This window comes from Spodoptera frugiperda, chromosome 15, assembly GCF_023101765.2.
Source record: "Spodoptera frugiperda isolate SF20-4 chromosome 15, AGI-APGP_CSIRO_Sfru_2.0, whole genome shotgun sequence".
In the NCBI taxonomy this organism is placed as follows: domain Eukaryota; kingdom Metazoa; phylum Arthropoda; class Insecta; order Lepidoptera; family Noctuidae; genus Spodoptera; species Spodoptera frugiperda.
The window spans coordinates 12,835,769-12,863,043 of NC_064226.1; the positions used below are offsets into that span (position 1 = coordinate 12,835,769).

The 27,275-nt window shown below is 37.3% G+C and overlaps 2 protein-coding genes across 5 annotated transcripts in view; both read right to left on the minus strand.

The window, feature by feature from the left end:
- Window positions 1-2,823: 2,823 nt before the first annotated feature.
- On the minus strand, window positions 2,824-18,495 carry LOC118276064 (U2 snRNP-associated SURP motif-containing protein). 2 transcript variants are annotated; one of them, XM_035594205.2, is made up of 19 exons: window positions 18,176-18,495; window positions 16,533-16,626; window positions 16,026-16,218; window positions 15,515-15,677; window positions 14,538-14,703; window positions 13,515-13,678; window positions 13,019-13,084; window positions 12,804-12,847; window positions 12,276-12,496; window positions 11,238-11,349; window positions 10,367-10,609; window positions 9,484-9,670; window positions 8,136-8,400; window positions 7,623-7,848; window positions 6,863-7,016; window positions 5,759-5,850; window positions 4,931-5,008; window positions 3,443-3,514; window positions 2,824-3,081 (listed from the first exon to the last, which is right to left on the minus strand). In XM_035594205.2, the coding sequence occupies exons 1-19, from the start codon at window positions 18,248-18,250 to the stop codon at window positions 2,889-2,891; spliced, it is 2,808 nt and encodes a 935-aa protein (XP_035450098.2). In that variant the 5' UTR covers window positions 18,251-18,495; the 3' UTR covers window positions 2,824-2,888. The 2 variants fall into 2 exon arrangements, with proteins under 2 accessions (XP_035450098.2, XP_035450106.2); XM_035594213.2 differs by lacking the exon at window positions 4,931-5,008.
- Window positions 18,496-21,493: 2,998 nt separating this feature from the next.
- Window positions 21,494-27,275, minus strand: part of LOC118269428 (beta-arrestin-1) — a 62,879-nt gene continuing 57,097 nt past the window's right edge. For all 3 annotated transcript variants that reach the window (XM_035584572.2, XM_035584564.2, XM_050698513.1), the window contains 4 exons: window positions 26,215-26,358; window positions 25,980-26,066; window positions 25,396-25,515; window positions 21,494-25,213 (listed from right to left, as the gene is read on the minus strand). In XM_035584572.2, the coding sequence (XP_035440465.1) occupies window positions 25,126-25,213; window positions 25,396-25,515; window positions 25,980-26,066; window positions 26,215-26,358 (439 nt within the window). In that variant the 3' untranslated portion in view covers window positions 21,494-25,125. The remainder of the gene's footprint in view (window positions 25,214-25,395; window positions 25,516-25,979; window positions 26,067-26,214; window positions 26,359-27,275) is intronic.

Sequence of the window (27,275 nt, forward strand, 5' to 3'; positions counted from 1 at the left end):
ACATTGAATATAGACAACATTTTTAACCCAATTAGTAAAATTTAATAACGATTTACTTTATGGTACAAGTCTAATTTTGGAAATTAAACAAATATACTTTTCTGAAACGGAATTTTAGTTTAGTTCTTTGGAGAAAAATTTAAACTTATTATTGTTAATGGTTTTGGAACACGGGACCAATGTAAAGTGCTTGTAAGTCTTCAACACTTATTCCGGTGTTTTGATCGAAACAGCAGAATATTAAAATTGCACCATAAAGTAAACGCGTACCCCACAGGTTATGCTTTCGACCATAGACTCACGTCCACTCTCACGTTTTAAAAGTAGTTGTAGACACATTAGGAAATGTTTATGGTTTGGATCATACTCTGTGGTCATAACTAAAGTCTGTGCAGATAATAAACTGAGATTAGAGTCCACTGCGAAACTAGTACTGATACATCAATTATTATGATAGTCTGTGATTAATCGAATAATTATATTTTTGTACATTCCTGAGCTACGGGTACACATAGCGAACGTAAACCGTGTAATCACTTCTATTACTAGACTAGATAAACGTCAAATTATGTAGAAAGTAATTTTATACAACTATATTATCCTATACTAAGTACCTACACGAGCGGCTATGATTGTGTTGAGCAAATAACAATTTTATTTACAACAGTTGAAGGTTTTGTTTTGTTTACCCCATTGCATATTTCAGTATTATAATCAAATAGACGAATATTATTATTTTAAGTATTTAGTATTATGAATCACAAATCAATGAATTTATTGAATAATCATAATTTTAGACATTAGTTGAGTGAGCGCTTGAGGCTATCAGTTATGCTAGGAGCTTTATTAACAAAACAAAGACATATAATGAATATTATTACGTTATATCTAATACTTAGTATAATGCCTTATGAGAATCCTTGCAATAATTACTTGTAAAGTGCATTTTGAAGCAGATTGAAATCACCCTTATGACTTTAATAATAGTGTTTATATTTAAGTGATGATAAATATTTTATTGAGCTAGTTACCAGGGTGGATCTGCGCGTGTTTCTATGAGCCTAGCAACTAGTCATGTAGAGAATATATCTTGTAGTATCAGTGTGAATCATTTCGTTTGTTTTTAGGTGTTTCTATACTTCAATGTAATAACCTTCTTTTAACAATGACATATAAATATAAAATCATTGAATGAATGTAAGATTTCATTGTTTCATGGCTAAAAAATATGTTATGAATGTTTTATTATATGTGACAATTTTAGTAGTGAATCAATGTATTACAATATTACTCGAGTTTTCGTTACTAACCAACTTTCATTGACATTAGGGCACGTCCATTAATCAAGTGAGGCTCAGTTAAGGAAGGGGAATAACATCACGTGTATTTATTTTTTCGCCAAACGCAGGTATTTTAACGTTATGACGGAGTGTTTTGTGCGTTTATTCCATTTCCCGCTCCGCTCATTGCAACTCTATTAAAGACTAACATTTTAACCAAATTATATATTGAATTGTCTGCCGCTTGGCAACGCGTCGCTAACTACAAAAGTGTTTTCATAGAAACTAGTAGTGTCGCTGCGACACATCGTACACTATTGCCTCATGTCGCCCACTTCTAATATGTAACTTAAACCTACTTGTATTTTGCGTAATAAAAAATACACGTGATATTGGGTGGTAGGACCAAGGGGAAAGGGGAGTCACAAACGCTATAAAAACTCTCATGATTAATGGACGGCCCTTTATTAAACCATGCTTTTGTATTATTTTTTACCGAATTAAATTATAATTGTTTTTTATATTACATCTAAAAGTATTGAAATGTATGAGATTTTCATTAATTTAAATCAAATTTGTGTTCTCAATATTACTTCGTATCAAATGTTTTGTACTGTATAAATAAGATATTAAGGTGTTTTATGATTTTCATTACAATTTTATTTTAATAGGAATGAAATGTTTATTAATAAAAATATAATACTGAAACATTATATTGTTTTATTTATATACACTAAAAAATAGTCAGTACCTATGTTCTGACTATCGTAAAAATTTTATAGCAGTTCATGCCTCTGTCGCTTTTCAGTGGGTTATTTCACTAACCCTAAGGGTCAATTTATACTAGCGCAGAGTCGAAGCGCATCGAAGCGTCTTTCCAAAACTGAACATAACAAATTCAACCTTAACTCCACAACGTAACGCACACATTACTTCGATATTTTAAAAAGGCGCGCACGTTCTGCGGCAGTCGGGCGTCTGCGTAAGAACAACGCCGACTAGTGCGTGCGCATTCTCGCGTATCCATGCGCCCACTAGCGAACCTACGCGTCATTAGTTGGAAATTGGCCTGCGTCGGTGTTGATCACGACGGACTATCGCGCGTATTCGCTTTGGTTGTAAATAATTTGACGCTTCGATGCGCTTCAAATCTGCGCTAGTATAAATTGACCCTAATACCTAACCCCCAAAGGTCGGCAACGCAATTGTGTTGTTGGTTATAACTCTTTGGTTGTGGGTGTATAGACTTATTATACTCGTTGGTCGGTGGGTGTCCATCGTCGGGCAAAGTATCACTGGGGTTTTTTCGATTATTCTAAAATTTCTCAGTAGTAGCACGGAGTCTGAAATTGTGCCCAATATATGGCAATAGGCTTACCCCATATTACATGGGACTTATAACACAAATGGTGAAAAGCGGGTGTACATTGTTGCATAGCGGCATTATGTGCCGTAATTTGCACCTATGCCTACCCCTTCAGGGATAAAAGGCGTCACATTGCATATTGCAATAAAAGATACCGAATATAAAATGATACACATATTTGTCATAATTATAATAATTTTATTGCTTAAAATAAATACACTAGTCAGTACATCACACATTCTTTAGTACTTATACTTGGTATGCTTGCTATGTTTGCGGTGGTGATGCGAGGGGGGCGTGGCCGGGGAGCGGCGCCGCCTATCTCTATCTCTGTCCCGTTCTCGCTCCCTGTCCCTGTCCCGCTCCCTCTCTCGAGAGCGGTCGCGATCTCTGTCGCGGTCGCGAGACCTTGAACGTGATCTTGATTTGCGTTCACTGTAAACAAAATGTATTTCATTTGTTACTATCATACTTCTATATAACTCCGTGACGTAAACATAAGAGGGATTACCATAATCTCCGTGTTTAGCAGAAAAGTTAGAGTTCGTAGTTTAGAAGTTTATCACAAAACGCTTCTAACCGGTACGTGTCCAACCTTGCCGGCCTATTGGGAATCGGGGATTGGAAAGGGGGGTTATTGGGCCTCCGGTACCCTCTCTCACACAACGCAAGCGCTGTTTCACGTCATTTTTCGCCATGGCATCACTACGATCGAGCCGGCCCATTCGTACCGAAGCATGGCTCTCCCACACTTTACAAATCTATGAGTGATCTGAAATGGAAATCAAATAGTTACCTATATCGTGATCGCTTAGGCGGGGGCGACAGTGACGGCTCGCGTGACTTCTTAGATTTCTTAGACGATGTCCTGTAAGAAACAATATCTCATTAATTAATAGTCAAGGAAAATTAAACCTTACACACTCCTACTTAAAGTTAACAATCGACCGGTATTGAGGTATTCGACGTCTATACAGGCTTTTTAAAAACCCGATTTCACGAAATGCCGCTTACCCGACTTTTCTAATGGAAGAAAAATGATAACAATTTCATGCGGTTCAGAAGTTACGTCCATACGGATGCATACGTCCATACAATTCTTCTTTAGTAATTTCAAAAGTTTATTCGCTTTTTGAGTGCATTCTAAATAATGCATTTTCTAAATATATGCATTTTCAAATAAATTCTTCATGTTTTTAGGGCCCTTGTTGTACAATAGATTAAATAGAATACTAAATATTTATAATTTGAATTCTTTTATGTGTAAAAATAAGGTCTCGAAATATTTGCAAGGCTTGTCTTATGACCAGACCGAAGAACTGCTGACTGTATGTAAATAAAATTACCTAGAGATATAAATAAAATATCGATGTAAGCAATATTATACTTATAACAACTTTATGTATATTTTTAACTTTGTCCTAGTTTTTAGTTTTTTTTTGATAGTTATTACGTAGTTGTTAATTTGTTGCTGACCATTACTATATATTAATAAGCATTTTTATGCCTGAAGCACAGGTTTTACCTAGTTCAGGCAATTTACACATTAGCATTTTATTTAGAAGTAAGCAAATTATTGTAAAATATTTGTACAAATGGAGTAATAATAAACAATTTATTTATTTATTTATTAATGTATGTGCCTTGTTGGACTATAAGGGACTTTAACTTTTTTATAGGACTATAAGCCTCCTCTACATAACATGATTTTTTATGATCTCTATGCTTGACAGACGTGTGGGAGACGGAAGTGTGATCTATCTGTATTAATTGTGTAGTTCGTTGGTCGGCTTTCACGACACCCGCGGTAAGAGGGAGGGTAATACGTGGTAACAAATTATGCGAAAGTTTCTTTAGGAAAATGTAGCCTACAATAGGGTAGATGACTAATTTTAATGTCCGTCTTGTAGTAGACATTAGACATATATTTTTTATTTTGTAACGGAAACAAATGCTTTCGAAGATATATTAATTTAAAATATCGCGTGACGTCATTTCTACGTACATTTTATACGTAGAAATGACGTATTTACTCCCACTCCTAAACTTTAATTCGTTTTATCCAAGTATTGTTATCTTATATGACAAAATAAAAAAATACGTGTCTAATATTTTTTCTTTACTCAACTGACGGACTAAATAGATTTTTAATTTTCATACCCCGTCATCATCCCTATTTTGTAATGGGAACTTGCAAGTTGTATGCAGTCTATCATATTGGTCCTAGACACGTAAATATGGACGTATAATATTGTTTATGCTGTTTATGTATATCAAATATCACCTCTCCGAAGCGAGCGTGGCTGCGGATCTTGAGGTCTTGGGTGTGAGCCCCGAGTCAGGCAAAGCATGTTGGGTTTTTCTGTTAGAAAATTGTTATTTATAATATGCATTACTTTTACGGATACCCTTTATGTAACTTACTCTCTTTGTAAATGCGTGCGACGTGGCGGGATAGCGTGAACCAATATAATTGTACATCTTTATTTAACCCTAGAATGGAGACTGCAGTTGCAAGAACAGATTGCAGTAATAATCTACCATGCTTTTAAAATATAGGAAACCCAATGCCACTTCACCCGACCCGATAATCGAATCCGGGAGTGTTATCAGATGGACGTTATGTACATAGACTATGTTCTGTACTTTGAAATTCCATAATTATTAATCAGGTAACGTTTGTTTTAATAATTATTTACACGTTTTGAAACATAACAACAACTGACAAGTTAGTTAGTATGAGTTTGCTATTCATTTTTATATTATACATAGAAGAAGACAACTTCTACAAAGTTTGAAACAGGTACATATTGATATAAACAGGTTTTATTTGGTTTTTCTAGTAAGAAAATAAACATTAATCCAGTATCTTATATACGAGTTTGTTTTACGTTTAAAGTAATCAAAACGAGAGCGCGTTCGCGCAGAAATTTGTTAGGCGAAACAAAGTTCGCGGGGTCCGCTAGTAAATCATAAATATTGAGGTTATTTACAAGTACATCCGATAACATATATAGCCGATAACATAATAATTAATTTAGTATGTCTCACGAAAGTTACAATAAAATTACAAGTACATTATTATTATTATGTAACATATGTCAGTACGTACGTGGAGTATGTGTCGTCCTCGACGGGCGACCTCCGCCTCGGTTCTGGTGACTCTCTCACTTCTTCCACTGACTCTTTAGCCTCTCGCGACGCCTGCAATTGGGTAGTATCCTCGGTAAAAAATAAATTATTACAACTTTTCAATACAATAAAATATTAAAAAATAATCACACTCTCATTCAGATGAACTCTTTAATTTTGATTTTTGTAGCTAAATTTCTAGAAATAAGTCTGCTATTTGACGTCAAAAACTTATGACGTCATAACGCACTATTTCATACAAAGTTCATAGAAAATATCGTTTTTGACGTTTCGAAAAAAGTATTGAATTTGACTAGTAGGAAACTAGCCTATTGTCAATACAGATGTGTTGCTTAAAATTATTGAATGGAAATGTACCGGGCAACAAATCGGACTTGGTTAAAGTATCTTAACATGTTGCAGTTGTAACTTAGCGTGACCTTTTTACTTTATAAAACTTCGTAAAAGTATAACATTTTTTATAGAGCTTTTGATTAACGATTGAATAATGAAGTCCATCCCCTTATATATTATGCTATTCACCGCCGTACTCAGTCATTTATTTATTTCATTAATGGTTACTTTTAGATTTTAGATTAGATTTCAGCCATGATCGTCCCACTGCAGGGTAAAGGCCTTCCTACTTCCACTCCTCTGTTACTTTACATTTTCATTCATGGTAACCCAGTCCTTAGCACTTGTTTGTTGAACAAAATCGTAACTAAGGAATAGTTGAAGTAATCACTAAATATGTCTGAGTACGGCAGTTCACTACTAGCATAGCACAGCCGATGTTGGATTGGCTTTGCTATGCTAGTAGTTGGATGGAAGCGTTGACTGCACGGTTGGTGCGGTAGCTGGGCAACTGGCTGCCGCGCAACGGGTAGCGGGTTCGATTCCCGCACGGAACAACTCTTTGTGTGATCCACAAATTGTTGTTTTGGGTCTGGGTGTCATGTGCATGTGAACTTGTATGTTTGTAAACGCACCCACGACACACGAGAAAATCCTAATGTGGGGCAAAGTTTTTTTAAACAAAAAAAAAAGTTTAGTTAGTGTTAATACGAATAAGTGCAGTAGTGACCTTCTTGATAAGTTTCCTCCGGTAGTGCTGTATCTGCTGCGCGGCGGAGAGGCCAGGCCGGCGCGCCCGGACGCCCGCCTCCACCTCGTCCGCGTACTTCAGCACTCGCACCTCGATCTCACGGAGAGTCTCACGCTTTAGGGCCTGCTCTTCACTACGAAAGTAATAAGGGAATGTTTAAGATTTTAGTTAAAGTTCTAGTCGTTGTAGAGATGTACAAACTAAAGTAAACACTTTAATAAGTGTTCAACTTTATTGCAAATTGAGCACCTCGGTAATAAACGACAAACAAAATATCTTAGTAGTTTACAGCCGACCGTGACGCCCAAGGGGTTAATTAGCTTGTAAACCAAAAGTCTAAAGATATAGGTTCATCTCCATTTGCATGACATTTTATCATGTAATAGGAAATGAAGATAAGGTTGATATTAGAGAAATGAGAAATAGAAAAAGTATTATTACCTATGAACACTAAAATAGACAAATTAGCATACATAGCTTAATGTATGTATGTTCGAAAAATCTATACTAATATTATAATCTATACTAATCTATACTAATATTATAAAGCTGAAGAGTTTGTTTGTTTGTTTGAACGCGCTAATCTCAGAACTACGGGTCCGAAATGAATAATTCTTTGTGTATTGGATATAGGAAGGTTTAATAAAACGTCTCGCTATACCAATAGGAGCCGAAATTTTAGCGGGTGAAACCGCGCGGAAGTAGCTAGTGAATTATAAATGACCAATAAACATCATACCTATCATGTTGTTGCTGTGACACGGGTGTGGTGGGTGCCTGCGTGTCGTCGTCGCTGTGGGTCCCCCTGGCGGCCCCCCTGGTACTGTCGAGCTGGGGGTCGGAGTCGGCGGGGTCTACAGTGTCTGCGGTGTCGACGGTCTCCCAGCGCGACGGCACGAAGGTCCCGCCGGCCCGCGCGCGCCCCACCTCCGACTCCAGCGGCACCCCGTCTATGTCCTCGTCCACTGTTCGACAAGTACACTCGTATAGTCAACATCAAGAGACGTTGCGATGTGACTTTATCAAAATTATTGAACATCAAAAGTTAGGGAGATAGAGGGATTATATATTTGCTATAAATAAATTTCAATTTTACTTAAAGTGACTTCATAATTAGTTGTTTAATCAAAAGATAAAAAATAAGGTAGGTAGGTAGTAACTTATTAACATCAATATTTTTAATGGTTGACGAAAATGTTGTTGGTAAAATTTTGCGGTACAGCCTGGTGCCGTCAATGTACATGGAACATACCAGGGACGCCGTCGATGTCGTCGTTGAGGTCTGCGGCGCGCGCGGGCGGGAGGTGCCGCGCGGCGTGGCGGCGCGGCGTGAGTATAGTGGCGGCGGTGGCGGCGCGGTCCGCGGCGAGGCGGCGCAGCGCGGCGCCGTCCAGCGGGCCGCCCGCCGCCGTGTCCCACGACTCCTCCGACGCAGACGACCGCGCGGGGGACGCGCCCTCCTCCGACCCCGCGCCCTCTTCCTGCTCGTTGCCCATGCCCGGGACTGAGTCTGTTTCCTGGTAATGAACGTGGTTATACTTTATTGACACAAACCTATTAAAAACTCTATAAAACACAATGATTAGCTTCACAACCGATTTCCATTAAAAAATAATATGACTTTTCAAATATGTCTGTGAATCGATTAAAGGACATGGCTAAAAAAAGTATGGACGTCGTAACCCGTACAAATAAATATTGAATAAATATGGAACTTCAGCATAATTTTGAAGATAAAGAAGCATAGATTAAAAATGTTTCAAGATATTTTGTAATTAAGAAGATCCAGAAACTTGGCATATCTGCGCAATCCTGAAAATAAAGTAGCGTTCCTACGTCAAAAAACGTTACAAAAAGTTCAAACTGTGGTAACATTGCTATGAACTTTGGAACCTAGGCAGTTTTGACGTACCTGAGTCCGAAAGTTATTTATATATGAGGTAGATAGGTAAACAATTCGCTTATACTAGATAATGAACACGGCGGTAACCAAGGACAGACACAAAATATATAGTAAGATTGTGCAATCTTATACAAAATATATATTTTGTGTCGATCAAAACATTTACAATTATTTGGTTTCAGAAAAAAGGCATTATACTACCGTTATTAAAAATTGATGTTTGTTTATTTATTTCGATTTGATTTTCGGGGAACGCGCCTAATGTCCTAACATTAGCTTGCAGTACCTACTTCCGTGTTGTCATGTCAAACCACAACTAGAGTCTGAAAAAAATCCTGGTTATGAAACTGGTTTTTTGTTAATTTTTGTTCACCAACCTATAAGAATTAGTCTATAAACACAAAATAATTCAGCTTACGTGAATATTTAGATGATACGGGTTAGCGTGAAATTCGTATTCTTGTTATTATGCATGGGTCAGTCATTTAGCCATCTCCTTTGTCGACACAATTTAAAAATTAAACTGTTATTTACCTTTCACTACACAGCAACTGTTAGAGTTGATCTCTTAGATTGTGACGACTATAATTGCAATGAGATTAATATTAACTATCAACTATAATTTTGGTAATTTTGAAGATAAAACACAGTTAAAACAGTCAAGATTTATAATAATCCTTTCAAAAGTATCCGTTACCTTATCCTGTCCTAAGAAGACGTCATTAATGTGCAGCAGGAAGTCCGTAGGGTACACGGCCCAGTCGGCCCAGGCCTGCAGTATGCGCGTCACTCTCGCTCGGAACCCTTCCTGCTGCAGGCGTGACGTCATGCGCGACCACGCCAGGTGACAGTTGCGCATTATCTCTGTTAGACGCTGTTGGAACCTGGACAGTGTATACGGAGTCGTGAGCGCAAATCGTCGATCGTCAGTCGTACATTTTAAAGAAATGGAATTAACACTAAATGGTAAAAACGTTGATTACTAAATTTAAGTTGTACGGTTTATGCTTATCGATGAGGTGAGGATTATATTATAATTGGGTAGTATCCTCGTTCAAAAATAAATTATTACAACTTTTCAATACAATAAATATTCAAAAATAATCACACTCTCATTCATACATTTGATGAACTACTTAATTTTCGATTTTTTTTTTACCTAAAATTTCTAGAAATAAGTCTGCTATTTGACGTAAAAATCTGATGACGTCGCAATAGACTATTTCATACAAAAAAATATATTGTTTTTGACGTTTCGAAAAAAGTATTGAATTTGACTAGTAGGAAACTAGCCTATTATTTGGTTTAGGGTTCTATAGTATTTAATGGGGAATGTTTGACTGTAATAATAGGTGGCAGTATAAAAAGCGGAGTGTGTAAGACAGTGTACTGACGCGCTGGCTACTGGCTTCGGAGCAGGTCTATTAAGAGGACCCGGTGCCCCATACAGGTGTTGAGGGTGGCCACCGGGGTGGTTTTAGTGAGGTAAAAATCTCACACTCCCTAGTCTTTCTCCCCAAAAAGCTAGGCGCCTTTTGAAGGTTTCCCTCCGTCATCAAAAAAAAAAAAAAGGTACTGACGCGCTGCGGTACGCGCTGGCGTTGGTGAGCTTGGCGCCGGCGTTGTGCAGTATGTCGGAGAGCAGATAGAGTCGTGCCACGCGGCGCGCGGGCTGCGTGCCGGGCCCGGCCAGCGCCTCGGCCAGCACGCGCGCCACCTCGCCCGCCGCCTCGGCGTGCTCCAGGCACCACGCCATGGCGGCGCCCACGCTGGCGCGGGACGGCGTCAGACCGCGGATCAACTCCTCCAGGCGGTCGCGCTGGCTGCAACACCATGATCATGAAAACTTTTTAAACTGACATGATCACTAACAATCACATTACAACTTAACATATTTACCATGTTTAAAACCCGCAAAAGTGCTAAGAAAGAAAAATTCGCGAGCGGACACAGTGAGTTTTCTGTGTCGAGAAGTGAATCGAGTTACAAGTGATACAAGTGACAGTGGTAGTGATATCAGCAAAAAACGAACCTTTCGGGAGTTAGGAATTTAAAGGGTTGTTAGGGAATCGAGGATTGGGAAGATGAATGATTCCAGTAACCTCACTCACACAACGAAACACAACGCAAGTGTTGTTTCACGTCGGTTTTCTGTGAGGCCATGGCCGCACTAAGGTCGAGCCGGCCCATTCGTGCCCAAGCATGGCTCTCCCACGCTTCGTAAATCTATTCTAATTGCAATAAAGCTGAAGAGTTTGTTTATTTGAACGCTCTAATCTCCAGAACGACTGGTCCGATTTAAATGATTATTTTTGTGTTGGACAGTGCATTTATCGAGGAAGGTTATAGGCTATTAAACATCACGCTATGACCAATAGGAGCCGAGCAGAGCGGGTAAAACCGCGCGGAAGTAGCTAGTGTTAGACAATAATAATATAATATGTTACTGACTTGTTGGACAGAGTCCCTCGTATGTTCTCCTTGGCCTCGTCCTCCTCGACCAGCTCGTCAGGCATGCCGGCCGTGTACAGGTTCATCACGGGCGGCCGCCATACCGACCCTCCTGTCAACGTAAATATAATAAATTAATTATTATGTTATCGGCTTACTCACGTAATGTTTTGACGAGGAACTCGACTAGTTTCAAGCCATGCTAGAGGCTCATATGTATGAGCTAGTCAATATAAGCATCGTAAATATCACTCGGGCTTTGAAGACACCCAGGTTATACCCATCAGGAAACATAGACTCCGGCAAGGAGTTCCACTCCCTAGCAGTTCGCATAAGGAAGCTTGAAGCATTTTTGCATCAAGCTAAAAAATCCACACAGAAACCCCTCGTTTGGATAAGATGAAGGGGACGGTAAAACAACCCTGGTATCAGGTCAAGCGTGGGCCCAAGGGTATGGGAACAATAATCTTCTATAGTGTCTTAACTTGACTATAAGTCGAGCGATAGGAAATAGACTATCAACTGCAGACCAAAATACTCTTACTCTCTTCAAGAAATCTATAATATAATACTTAATATTATAAAGCTGAAGAGTTTGTTTGTTTGTTTGTTTGAACGCGCTAATCTCCGGAACTACTGGTCCGATTTGAATAATTCTTTTTGTGTTGGATAGTCCATTTATCGAGGAAGGCTATAGGCTATAAAACATCGCGCTATGACCAATAGGAGCCGAGCAGAGCGGGTGAAACCGCGCGGAAGTAGCTAGTAACGAATAAATAGTATGTTTCACGCCTTTCTCGCGCAACTGTTTGACAAGGTAGCTTCACTAGTTTCTTAGTTACGCAACGCTCGCCGAGTCGTTTGCCACGTATTGCTTACGATTTACGACTATGAGTCCTGGTGTAGCTTGAACCTAATCGAAGTACCTCGTTAAAAAGTTACGTTAAATATACTAATTTTAATTGAATAAGTGTTACAAGACTTAAAAACGAACAATGTTAGGTACCTATGTCGTGTATTAAAAAGTAAAAATTATACCTTTGAACATCCTAAAGTCTTCAAGCGACCATTGTTTGGGCGAGTCTCCCTGCAGCATAGAGAACAGCTTCCACCTGTAGTAGATGTGCGCAGGCGACTGGTTCTCGAACAGGAACCGGAAGAATGGGTTGTTTATCTCCTTGTTCATTATAATGGCCTCGAACATAGGACCTTCGCGGATCACGAACTCCACCATACGATGTATTAGCATCAGTATGTTTCTGGAAAAAAAATTTTTTGTTTTTATTTTGTTATACAGTTAGATTTTGAATTATTTATCTGTGGCCACACATGACAAGTGACAGTATACAGAAGTCGCACATAGACGATCGACGAACAAACCAACGGATGACGTCATAAATCCTACACGGCACATATGAAGTTTACATGCGAATTAACACGGAAAGAAAATCCCAACGAACAACAATCACCTCGCCTGGTCGGAGGATCCTCCTTTTCTTAGGGAACTTTACTCTGTTCCCTAAACTACTCCCAAATGCGTTAATGACTCAAATGTGATTTGCTTACCTTTCTGTAGGAACAACTACTTTTACTATCGACTGAGACAATATCTGTAAAGAAAACATAAAGTGTAGAATCAAAGAATAGCTAGGTACTTAAAACACATTTAAAATCTATTATTGGGCAAAATAATTGGTAGAGGTAGAGACATCTAAAACGGCCAAAGTACTAATTATATTTTTAATTACAAAATGAAGACCAAATTAAATGTAATAATGTACCTGTTCATAAGCTTTCTTATCATCTGGATCACTTGGATAGTACTCGCCCTGCCGCACTCTTGGTATCTGTAATCGAAACTGAACTTTATATATATCTAAACTTGGTTTGATTTTCCTTAATTATGATTATGTCAGTTAGGAAATTAGAGATAGTAAATAAGGGGAAGAATTGGACCAATAGGAATGATGACGCGGTATGAAAATTAAAAATCTATTTAGTCCGTCAGTTAGGTAATGAAAAAATATTAGACACGTATATTTTTATTTTGTCATATAAGATACATACATAAAACGTGTCAAAGTTTAGGAGCTAACTATGTCACTATTGAGTATAACACGTACTCAAAAGTGACGTCACGCGACATTTCAAATCGATATATTTGTTTCCGTAAAAAAAAAAAAATTACTTGTCTAATATTTTAAAATAATCTACAAAACGGACATTAAAATAAAAAAAATGTCATCTACCCAATTACAGTATATAATAATATGTTACCTTATTAAAGAGATGTTTGGGCGGCTGTGCGTTGAATGGTAGTCCGGAGGGTGGAGGTGGCTTGCTCGGCTGCTGCAGCGCTGGCGGGATGTAGATGGGCACGGGAGGGATCACCACCGCCTTGCCCCAACCTAGCTTCATCTCGTAGTTCATTATTTCTTTACCTGCACATACAAAATATGTTAATGGTATTGTAGTTGATGTCTTTTATTCATTTTATTCTTAGAGGCATACAGAATACTTTTTTCTACAAATATAACAGTACTTTTTCAAGGTATGTGAAGGTTGCCAATACACAAATACTAATGTAAGACTCACTTTGAAAACTAAGTATCACTACATAGTATAAAACAAAGTCGCTTTCTCTGTCCTTATGTCCCTTTGTATGCTTAAATCTTTAAAACTACGAAACGGATTTTGATGCGGTTTTTTTAATAGATAGAGTGATTCAAAAGGATGGTTTATATGTAAAATACACACAAACACACACACACACAACGTCACGCCTTTTATCCCCGAAGGGGTAGGCAGAGGTGCACATTACAACACGTAATGCCGCTATACAATGTACACCCACTTTTCACCATTTGTATTATAAGTCCCATGTAATAGGGGGTGAGCAGACTCCGTGCTACCACCGAGAAATTTTCGAAAATCCGAAAAAAGCCCTGTAATACTTTGCCCGACCCGGCAATCGAACCCGAGACCACTCGACCAACGAGGCAGTCATATGTAAAATACATGCATAATATATCACCATTGCACCCATGCGAAGCTGGGGCGGGTCGCTAGTTTATTTAAAAGTATCTTTACCGTTTTTATTAGAACTTATGACGGAATATTTACCATGTTTATTCACTTTGAAGAGTTTCCGATATTTCGACACTGTTGCAAGCGCCATGATCACATATGAGTGCCGAAATATCAGAAACTCTTCGAAGTGAATAAACATGGTAAATATCCCGTCATAAGTTCTAATAATAGTGTTAGTGACCATGTCAGTTTAAAAAGTTATATCTTTACCGTTGATACAGCGCAGCGCTCGCTCGCCGTCCTTACGCGACATGAAGGCCACGAAGCCACAGTTGCGGCCGCGCGCCTTCTCCTCGTCAGACCGCGGCCACATGATCTTTATACTGGCCAGGGGACCGTAGCGACCGAATATCTCCATTAATTGCTGCTCCGTTATCTACAGTTATTAAATTAATTATAACATAAGTGTTCAGATGTAAGTTGTTATGTAACAGCTACTGGTTGTCCAAATAAAAAAATAAAATGTTAAAGTTTATTGTGAGTTATATAAATTCAACAAATAATAAAAGGTACTCTCAAGAACAATCTTTCTTCAAAAAGTTGGTTGGAAATAAATCTGGGAATCAATTAAAAAGAGCATTTGGTTGGCCCTAGTTTGCACACCAATGGTTTAGATACAGAGGTATTTTTAGACATTTGTAATACAGGAACTCTTTTACAATAGGAACTAATCAAAAGAATTGCAATATCAGTAACCTAAATGTATTTATACATTATTTTCAATTCTATTTACATTAGTTCTCCATGGACTCATGGTCCGTGCCCTTAAATACATTTAATTCAGGGGTTCCCAAACTTTTCCTTTTCCTGGTCAAGAACCACTTTTATAATTTTTGTTAAGTTAGGAACCAATATTTTCTCATCCACACAAAAACAGTGACTTTTGGATTATTGAAATATGCTTTGCTCCTCTTAGTTATCTCCTTTGATATCAGTATCAGTTTAATTCGAACTTTAACTATGGTATTTATTGGACAGAGTCTTAGTCTTGAGTTTTTTTTTTTTCATTTTGTGGACCATTTTAAGTCTTCTGCAGACCACTGATGGTCTACGGATCACCGGACCACTGCCTTAATTCTTAACAACAACAACTATTGACCTAATAGTATGTATTGTACTTTTTGTAAGGTATTGAATAGTGTCATTTGTTTGTACCATTCTACTCAAATAAATAAATAATCATTCACCTTAGGGTTCAGATTGCCGAGGTACAAGTTGGTAGTATTGGGATCTCCAGTGTCGTAAGACCCCACGTCTGGTATGATGTCGAGTGAGGGTTCCACCCCCACAACACCGCGCTCGCGCAACACATTTTTGTACTTGTGGCGCTCTGATCTTTCTTCTTGTATCCTGTAAAATATTAACTTTGAATAATATTGTGCAGTGTTTATTAATGTGTTTACAGTGTTTAACTGTTTTTTTATAAAACATTTTTTTATGTATCTGCTTTCTGTTACATAGGTAATGATGCACTTATCCATTGGTATAGTTTTACTTAGGTAGGGAACAAGTTGAGCAAGGAGTCTCTAATTGTACATGTCATATAATAAATAAATATGTCTAACCAGCCTAAACTGGATGTTACCTAGAAATTTTAAGGGTCAAAAAAGCTATGAAAACCTCTACATTTTATTAGAAATATTTATATGTATAATAACTATTCATTTATATTACTCTAGTATATCAATTAGCACTCACTGTCTCAATTCCTCTTTAAACAACTCTAGATTACTCTTCTTCTTGTCCTGTCCTTTCTTCTTGGCATGAGGCCGACCTGGAGGCTCAGGCCTCGGCACTAGAGTGCGGACTGGGTCAATATCTGGGATGCTCCGTTTGTCATCCAAGCGAGATACTGGTTTGTATAGCTTGCCTCTCTCAGAGGTGTCTTCCTCTGTAAATAGAATACAGTTAAATTAATTAATTAGTTTCTGTAATTAGTTGTCAACCATTGTAGCTAATTGATATAAAAAAAATTACAACATAAAATTCGTAGATACTTCTTTCTTAATTATGCTAAATTATCTCTTAAACTAACAGAACATTAATGAGACATTGTGAAATCAGTTGAACAGATAATAACACTTGGCAATTAGTGAATTTTTAATAGCTAATTATATTAACCAGCCAGCCTTTGTTTACCAGTGTATGTCTTGTGACCAATATATTGAAGTAAATAAAAATAAAAATATATGATGTGATACTAACTTCTTGCTCCTGCATCGTATGTGCCTGCTTTCACCCAGACCTTACTTGTGGTGCTCGGGACCTCTTGAAATGTTTCCACAAACTCTTTGAATACCTGTTGAACAAATAGGATAAGATAACTAACATTATGAAGAAATTGATTTCTTCATCAAGAGTGTTTTCTAAAACCATTACAATAAAACTAAAGCCTGTTTTCTCTAGCTAAATTTACAATTGCCTTTAGGTTTTTTTACTTTTTATTTAAGTATTTATCAAAAACAATCAAAGTCAAAGTCAAAGCATTTATACCCTTTGCGCTATAACAAGGTGCGGCTGACAGATGCCAGTATGACGTTGACGTCTCTCTTTAGGGATGGACATTAGAAAAATCTTTTTTTATCGCTATCGATACTCGCAGCATACATTTAATTCTCTTTAATTTTTTTATTAAATGTGTGTGTTATTTAGTTGTGCAGTGTAACTACGTGTATATACTTGTCAAAATAAATATTTTATGACCGAGCCCTGATGTGTTTCAGAGTTTCAGTTTTACAGAACCGTGAAGAATATAAGTGTATATTAGTTTGTATATGTTACTAAAGCAACCACGATCTTTCAGATTAAGTATCACCACGCATTATCAAAGGCGCCGGAAATTTCTACTATATATTTGTGCTCTGATAAAGTCACTGTAGTTCGGGCAGAGAGAGCCGCGTCTACAGTAGATTTACCCACATAATTAAAGGTTTTTTAAGAGTGATAATTGAACGACGCATAATTTTCGTTTATGACATATAAAAAAACATCGACTACCTATCCATCGTAGCAGTACATCCCATCACTAAACACGACTATGGATTTACGTTATACGCATAACACTTTACTTTATTTTTGATTTCATTAGATTTTATTTAAAGACTAGAACATTCCGGTTGGATTTAATTTAATTAACTACACTTCCGAATGATATAACATAATACGAATGTGATACAGTTAAAATAAGGCATAATTTTTAAATCGCAGCAACTTTCAAGAGTGATACGAAACGTTACTAAATCTGTCAGCCGCACCTTGTTACGGCGCATAGGGTATAGTTATTTCAATTAATCCTAAATTAGGCACTTTTGAAATGTCAAATTGAATTAGCATTATCAATATAATAACAAACAGTAATGTAAAGTTAATTACAAGTTATCCTAGACATTGCCGAAGTATAATTATAGTTTGTACGCTTTCCAAAGCAAAACATAGCAGGATTTCTTCATGTATAGCAGTGTACCACCTCTAATGGTATATGATTCACAAATAAATATTTTGACTTTGACTTTACAGAACAGATGAAATATTACCAAGTATCTGCTTTCTATTATAATGCAGAACATAATATAACTTGACATTTAAATCTAGTGTTTTGTAACAAATGACATTGATAATACAGTTTTCTTAAATTGAACTACAAATGGTGCAAATAAAAGTATTATTCTTTTTTTCCTTTTCTGTAGTTCATTTAGCAAATTCTGAATAGCAACATTAACATTAAATTATGTTGTTTTATTTATGAGTTACAAATGATTTTAAGTATATTCTGGAGTTTATTTGTAAGCCGGTATTAGTATACTTTAGGAATTTACAAGTATCAATTATCAGAGACCACAAATACTTACATGAGCGGCCGCTTCTTCTTCTTCTTTCTTTTTAAGCTCCTCCAATTCCTTTTTAGAAAGCCCTCGAGAGCTCATGTTGACAAATTATAGATTGTCGACAGTCGACATCCAAATCAAAATTTCAATTTACTCATATAATTGTCTTCATATAGTTCCGTAACATAAACACATTGCATTTTATTATTCGTAAATTATATACAATCGTGTAAATTGCTGTTAAAATTCGAATTACTGGCTTATTTTATAAATCTTTTAGAATAAATTATAATAACATATCCTAACCTAACAACGTCAACGCTCATTTCATTAGCCACAGACTAAAATAATATAACTGTCAGTCATTGTCATATACGTTTAGTAGTCTAGCTAGTTCAAGATTACTTATTATAATACGATTATTATTCTCATTCTGTTCACTAAAATGTGTTTACAAATTTTTTCACTGAATTATACAACGAATAATTTACTCATTTTAAATAAAAATGACTTATTATTTTACTATAAAGTACAATTTTAGAGTGCTGAACTTAAAAAAAGCGCGGCAATTTGAACATTTTAGAATGCAAAAACAAGACGCGTTTCCGACAAACAAAATAAGAGGGGAGGAATATACAATGTGATAGGCGTGGGACTTCTAACCCGTTAAGGCTGAGTACTACATCTAATTTTATAGACAAAAAAAATAATATGGGGGTTGAACCCCTAATTGAAAATATAGGAAAATAGTGATTTTTTCGGTAAGAATAATTCACAAATTAATTTTTTTCTCACCAAAACATTATCAAACATATTATGACAAAAGTAATGAATTAGTTAGCCAAGGTTATTAGCTACCGTTTGTCGTCTTTTTTTTGTTTCTACGACGCATACAACCTTTGATATCAAAAAAAGTAAAAAAAATATTAAAATGGCCATAATTTTTAGGGGAGGGGATTCGACCCCTTCGCCCCAGGACTTTTGTCGTTAAAATAAGATGTAGTATTCAGCCTTAACGGGTTAGAAGTCTCGCCCCTATCACATTGTATAGGATACTCAACACAACGCGTATCATAGTCGATTACATATTTAAATTCTACGTTGTTTCCGTAAGAAAGTAAGTATGTAATGCAGTAGTAACTTGCCTTTTCAAAAGTTCCGGTCACTGCGCCACGGCGCCGGATTCTATTGGGTATGGGTATACCGGCAGCGGCGGTGCCAGTAAGTTAGCTTTCACATGTACTTATAATTATTTACACGTTCTAACATACGATACTGATTTTATCCGATGTAGGGTGTAAAAATGGTTCATCATCATCATCATACTGCTGGATATTATATAAGGGAGGTAGGGGAGGGATGGGCACTTTTTCACAATTTAATGCATAAAACGTCAGATTTTGTAGATAATCAACATTTATTGCCACTTCCTATTGCTCCATACTTTTGGCTAGATATCTTATAAAGAACTTTCTTATAATAATAATCAGTCTCCTAATTAGGAGGTAATTAAAAAATTTAGTCAAAAGTGCCCAAGGCTCCCTATGGTAGGGAGCATTGGGCACACCCTGTGGGAGGCTTGGGCATGGCCTGTAAAACACTTAACATTTATAATAGACTCCAAAAATAAACGTAATAACAACAAAAAATATATCACGACTTATCTTAAATTAGTTATAACCCATAAAGGCTTATATTTATATTTATCAGCTGTTGTTATTATTTTTGATCCTTTTGATAGCTCTTCTATGGCTCGTAATATCAAATCTTTGGGAATTTCTGGTCGCAAACCTTTCTTTTTGAATTTAAACGGCATTTTCTGTAATTAAAAATAGTTCAAATAGTGTAATTAAAGCAGGTAATTATAATTTTCAAAAGACCTCCTGTACGCAATATAAAGAAGAGAGCATTGGACATGCCCAAACCTCCCTCACATCCGACTGCCCATTGCTCCCTCTGTACACATTTTCAACACAATTTACCGGCATTTTTTTTTGTATAGGTATTGAAACGTGAATTTTAGTTTAATTTATTAGTTAGTAAATATACAATAGATATATAATAAAAAATACACATACCTTTCGTTACTTTTTTCTGTATTACGATCCGAATCCACAACAAAATATTTACTTTTACGAGCGCATAATCTTCAAATGTGTTTGTGTTTGACAACTGACGGAAATAACAGATAGTCTATGGATGAACAGTTTTGCCAGACGGTAAAGTAAACTACCAAATTAAGAAAAAAGAAAAACCTATGACATGATAAGAATAAAAGGGGGGTGCCCATGTCTCCCGACTGCCCATCCCTCCCCTACCTCCCCTAAGGCCTCCCCCTTTTCTGCCATACCTACTTACTTAACTAAACACCATTTACACATTATTATCCTCTGTTTAGTATACTGTATTTATTCTCTAACTTTCTACGCTATTAATCTGGACAATATAAAGTCTCCCGAATTTTCAACCGATTTTGATCTTGGTTGCAAGTCTAACTGGACTAGCTTACTACGCAGAACATAAGTTAGTGCACAAGTGTGTGCGCAAATACAGCTACATACTCTCTGAACCTGATAGGACGACACCAACCGATATGACCTGAGAGAGGTTAGGCACAGGACCAACGGCTTTCCGAGTCACGGGGGTTGAAACACACACAACACTTCCTGACTCCGGGCTTATAATGAGTAAAATAACCCAGAAAGTGCCATTATCACTTTTACGCGCGAGAATTGAACCCGCGTTGCACAGCAGCCGGTTATCCAGCCTCTGTCCCTTTCCTGTGGGTACATGAGAACGGAAACCACCCCATCAATCAAACAATAGGTGCAATCTCCTTCATCTTATCAAGGCGAGAAGACTTCATGAGTATACAATGTGATAGGGGTGAGACTTCTAACCCGTCAAGGCTGAGTACTACATTTAATTTTATCGACAAAAAATAATATGGGGGTCGAACCCCACCCCTAAAAATTATGGTTATTTTAATATTTTTACTTTATGTCATATCAAAGGTTGTATGCGTCGTAGAAACAAAAAAAAAACGACAAACGGTAGTTCCATAACCTTGGCTAACTAATTCATTACCTTTTTCATGTTTTGATAATGTGTTTTTCTTTTCTTACCAAAGTAAGAAAAAAAAACCTTTTCTGAATTATTTTTACCGAAAAAATCGCTATTTTTCAATTCTTTTAATTGGGGGTTCAACCCCCATATTATTATTTTTGTCGATAAAATTAGATGTAGTACTGAGCCTTAACGGGTTAGAAGTCTCACCCCTATCACATTGTATTCTACCTTAGGGATAAAATATTTTAGGAGAAAGAAATAACAAACACTTGATTGGTTACATATTATTTATTGAAAAAAGTATACATCAAAAATGTTTCGATGTAAAATTAAAAAAAAGAACGTGTGCGATTTGACATTAGTGAATGAATTCTGCACAGGATTATAGTGTAGTGCCAACCATAGTTGAACTCCTTAAAACGTGTTTCCTTATTTCAATGCATGTAAAGTGTAAACTGTAAATGTTCCTCAGTTTCAGTACGGCTGGCACTTACATCATACATTTTGGGTATTGGACACTAGCTAAGTATTTATTTATCATACAGAGATATCTTTACAGCCAAGTGGTAGACAAGTAGAAAAGTTCATTTCATAAAACGTGTAAGTTATACTTGTGCAAGAAAACGTAAAAATTAGCCTCTGAATAGTATAAATTATGTATATTAAAATTGGCTAATTGTACTTAAGAGTATTGTGCCAGCATACTGCATAGGCCACGCTATACCTGTTGGCTGTAAATTCCACTGTTTCGTCTCTTTATTTTGTTCACCTACTATCAATATTACATATTGTTATTTTCACTTAATACTTACATTTAAAATACATAAATAATACAGCTTGATAGTAACCGAAACACCGAATAATTTAATGCCTTGAAAGTCAATTTTTGTGAAAATAAACTGATAGCAGTAAGCAATAAGCTCCGCGGCTCGCTAAGAGCACAGTTATCATCTAGCTGGTTAAATCCATAATTGTAAGATTGAATTTTTAACACATTTTAAAATAAACTTACAATAAAGAACAGTTTATTTCTGTTCATTAAACAATAGATTTGTTATAATTACGGCCCGTTAAAGAGAAGAATACTTTTGTGCATCATAAAACTTATGAATATAATGAAACATGCCACGTAATATACATAACTATTACACTGTACACAGCGAAACTAATGTACATAGTCACAGAACGAATATCATAAGACGTTAGTGTGTACTTGCCGCTGGGGGGCGCCATCACAGATTATATACCGTTCCACCTATGCTCGCACATGCCCATATCTCGGTGTACACATAGGTTCTATTACATACCCCTGCACGCTTGGATATAAAATGTATCAAAATCTATTTTTCAATGTGACCTTTCTGTCAACCCGTAGTAATAATTCTTTCGGTAACTAGTCATAGTAAGAAGGGCAGAGTCTCTTTCCTTACTATGAATCCAAATCATACACATACTTATAATCTGTGACGTCACGCCAAGCGCGCCATCTATTACACAGACGGAGTCAACCTATAACATAAATTACACTAAATTATAGCTCTAGATAATTAATTTGTTAACTTTTTATTTATACATCGGTAGTATAATGGAGCTGCATCTTATTAGTCTGTAGATATGCAAGCAATTATCTTACTGGCAATAAAAATGTTATTTTACAAGGATTTTGGACCTGAAATCATACCACTGATTGTGTTAATAAGGCAGTTGCACTGTGGTAGCCAATAATTAAACGGATAAAACCACGGCGTAGGCACCTTTGGCTAGTAAACCAGGTACTTGTAGGATTTACACAGCAGATATAATGGTTTCAACCATGGTACATGCTGAAACAAATAATTAAATAGTATTTACAAGAAATGATCCATTGTATGAGTTCGGTTTAGCACAGGAGTTCAGCTGCACGTAGTACATAGTAAAGGTGTGTTAGTTTACAAGCAACTGACGAATTATTCTGTGTCATACAAATTAGAGGCTGAAACAGCTATCTCGTTACTGCAAAATGTATGTTTCAATATTTCGGCATTCTTTTATTCTGTTAATACGTGACCAACGCAGTGATTGAAAAAACGTATTACGTCGATAATAGTAATATATTTATTTACATGATAAACGAAACACTCTAATTTATATAACACATAGATCTAACTAAATACGCTAAGGGTAAACGGTAGACTCGCAACACTGTGGGACATTGATGACACACACCACAGTACCGCCATATTGCGGTGACTTTGTGAACATTTGACAACACATACACTGCCCCTCCTCGAAGGGAACCAGGGCAATACTTTCGTTGATACAAGCCGGTCGAGCTACTCCCGTTCAATAATTACAATAAATACATTTTTACATCAACAACTGCCATACGGAAGGAGTCGCCGGACTTCTCAGTGAGTCAAGTTACCAGAGTACCAGTACCATCATTATTACATAACGTTTGATACATACAGTATCCGTGAACACTGCGCCTACGTTAACTGTCACAAAGTCAACACAATCTCATAAATGTATTATTTTCAACATCAACAATAACACATACAACGCTACCGTCGAAAAGTAAAATTACATTAAAGAGGTATAACACTCGTTTTACACTATTAAATGCATTCGTCGAACATTGTACTACTCCTAAAAATCAATGGCCAATGAAAGTGACAAATAATTATATTGTACTCGCTTATTTGATCAATAGACATCTATTAAAATAAATCTTCACATACAATATACATCGAATATAATATAAAACTTTTCATTATATAACGCTAATTGTTCGTGCGCGAGTGTGTGTACACGCGCACACTATCATAATATGGTGAATAGTCAAATCCTTTCGATACATACTTGTTATACACTGTACAGGGATTGAATGTTCATGGACAGACTGCATTTACTTTCCGTTCGTTTGTATTTTACGACACTAGTATATAAAATTATGAGTTACAAACGACAATTATACCGCGTCTTAAAATATTAAGGGCTGTTGTTCGACAGCCTTCGATAATCACGTATTGAAAGAGCTTTTGGACATGTTCTTTTTAATATTTATTGTTTCGCCTTTATTTTTTTCAATATCGGGATCATGACATACATACCAAGTTGGCATAGATTTCGAGGGGGAGAAATTACATGTCTTACTAGTATGGATTCCTTAGTTCGTATTAAGCCTGCACAAGATGGGCTAATGGATTATCAAGGTTTACTCAATGACTGTAAATCGGGGTCATTGTCTAAATCCTCCAAATATGGATGCGGAATCCAATTTAAGGAGCGCAGCAGGGGCTCGGGAGCGCGTGCCTTGCGGCCATCCAGCCACTACTACTTGAACCGTTGTGACGGCCGGACTACAAAATCTCATACCAGCCCCCGCCTAGATATCGTTGGCGGACGCGGCGATCTCTTGCTCGCTGCGGCAAAGAGCGCGAGTGGGCTCTGGCGAACTCCACGAGCTCTGCTAGCAGCCCGGGTGGAAGTGGCTCGTCCAAGTAGTCAGACATAAAATAATCATACCATGCCAACACCAGCAATAGGAATGCAAGTAACGATGAAAACGTGGAATTGGGCGCAGAAGACAATTCTGGTCGAAGTATTGACATTGGTTGGCCTATCTCAAAAAATTGGGATTCAAATGATTCAAGAGATCGTGGTCCCGAGATAGATTCTGATGATGCGAAAAGTTGGGGTATTGACAGGTTGACAGACTGGAGTTCTGATGGAGTAGGCGATAAAGAAGTCGAGGATGAAACTAGTCGGGGTATCGCGTAAGGCCAAGGTATCGAGAGAGGTCGGGGTGTTGAAAGAGGCTGCGGTGTTCCAAACGACCGCCTTTCCGGAGGCGACGGCCAGGTGTCAATTTGCGAGAGCCAGAGCTCCGGTGGAGTCGCGCACTCCGTGGGTGAAGCTGAATCTCAGGCATCCGCGTCAGCGCCCTTCAGTCGGAGCCGCGCGAAGTCCTCGAATATTATGTCGTCATCTTGCTCCTGACCGTTCTCGTCGCTGCGGGATAAACAATTTACATTAGACTGATGGAATAAGAGAGCAGTGTTAAATAAAACTACATTTTGTAAACTTTATTCAACATTAGGATTACTTATAATGTCATAGCGTTTCCAGACACAAACATAGAACAACCAGGATCATACGAGGATATAATCCGTGCGGTGGTATGTTGTACTTACGGATGCGGGTCGAGCTGGATGAGGTCGTGGTCCTGCACGCGCGGGGCGTCGGGTGCGGCGCGGGGCTCTTCCTCGGGTTTGGGGTGCATCAGAATAAACGGCAGCTCCGCACTCAAGTCTCTGTAACCAAATAACCATTTAGATCTTAATGTTTAAATTATTCTGGGACATTGTTTGTACCCGTTTACCGACGTATAATTCTATTTCTGTTAACTGCGCGATATTGCCGAGTACGGAACTTATTAAAAACCCTGTCCTAGTTCGTACGTAATCGGGCATCGAATTTGGTTGTACCCGACCAATTTCAGTGAAACGCAACAACAACCCCGACATTGATCCATTACGACGGTCGGGCACCCAGCCATCAATTGCCTTTACGCAATGTTGCCATTGTTAGGACAATTGGACCATTTTAAACAATCTGCGGCAACAAATGTGGTAGCAAAATCTAGGGTCATTTGCCGTATTGACCAATTTGGGTCGTGTATTAAGGGCTTAAGCCGGGTAATACGAACACAAAGTGAGTGTGACGATAGCACATATTGGACTAATTTGAGAGTAAGAGTAAAAAGTATAATATTCACCCGCCGAGAGGTCCGAGACATAATTTCACTTTGACTTTATACTGCACTATGATGCCTAAATTTTCTCGTTGTGATGGATCAGCGATGCTGGAAGCAAAAAATTATTAACTTATTGTAACATTTACACATTTTTTATGTTTTATTTTAACATATTTTATTTATATCCTGAAAAATCTATCTTAGTATAAACAGCTCTATGGTTAAAAATATATGTAGGTCTCAGTTTAGTACTCACAGCGTGCTGGATGCGAGGTTAGTGTCCTCGTGTTTGAGCTGTCCATCAAGTGCTAGGCCCCATTTGTCCTTGTTGTTGGCTAGCAGTGGCGTCACCGTGAACACCTTGCTCAGGGTAAACCCAGGGCCCACTGGACACCCCTCCCTGTGTACAAAATTAGCCTTCATACAAACCATCCAAAATAAATAAATCAAATTGTTAAATTCAAACATTTTCAAATTATTATTGACTATAGGAACGTTTGTGTATAATATCTATCGTGAGATGTACATTAGATAATGTCCATGCAGCTTACACGCCGTGATGTCTGTCCGACTCGAAACAGAGTTCAATCGGAGCACTTACATGAGCGAATTGCAGGAACATGTTCCGACAAATTATATTTAGGAATGTCACTTCTATACATTCAAGAAAATTTACAAACCACAACCATCACCAATCCCACGTGCTTTTAAAATACAAATTATGATTATCAATGATATTGGTTTGTTTTGGACCCGTCAACAGTTCCAAGGTTTAAGAAGTCGGCAATGGCATACCGCCCTTATCGGTTGTATAATTTCAGACTAGAATTGTTTCGTATCTTACTCGATCTATGTGTGTAGTGTGTACTTGTGTACGTGCGTACGTAACTACGTACACGTGCACAGCGTACACCTCAATTGACAAACCATTTTTTTATCTTAATCTTAAATACTCAATAAAAAAATCAATGCAGTTCGTTTAAAATAGTTAGTACAAGTCAATAAATGCACCACAACCGTTAATATCTTAAGGATTTTTATCGTTTTTATTTTGGGGGGAACCGTGGGACCACTTTTCCGCATTCCAAGATTTGAAATATACCTGTTCCTGTTACCCAAAGATAGTAAGTATTAGACCTAATTCGAATACTATAGCATCAGTATTTATTTTTATTTATAAAGGAACCATTGTGTTTGGTCATACCAAACTTCTAATTAAGCTCATGCTTATAAAGGATTCACTTTAATATTTAGCAGTAAAATAATTATATAATCAGGCTCCCACAAACTTTCGTAAATACACTAGACGGTTTATCG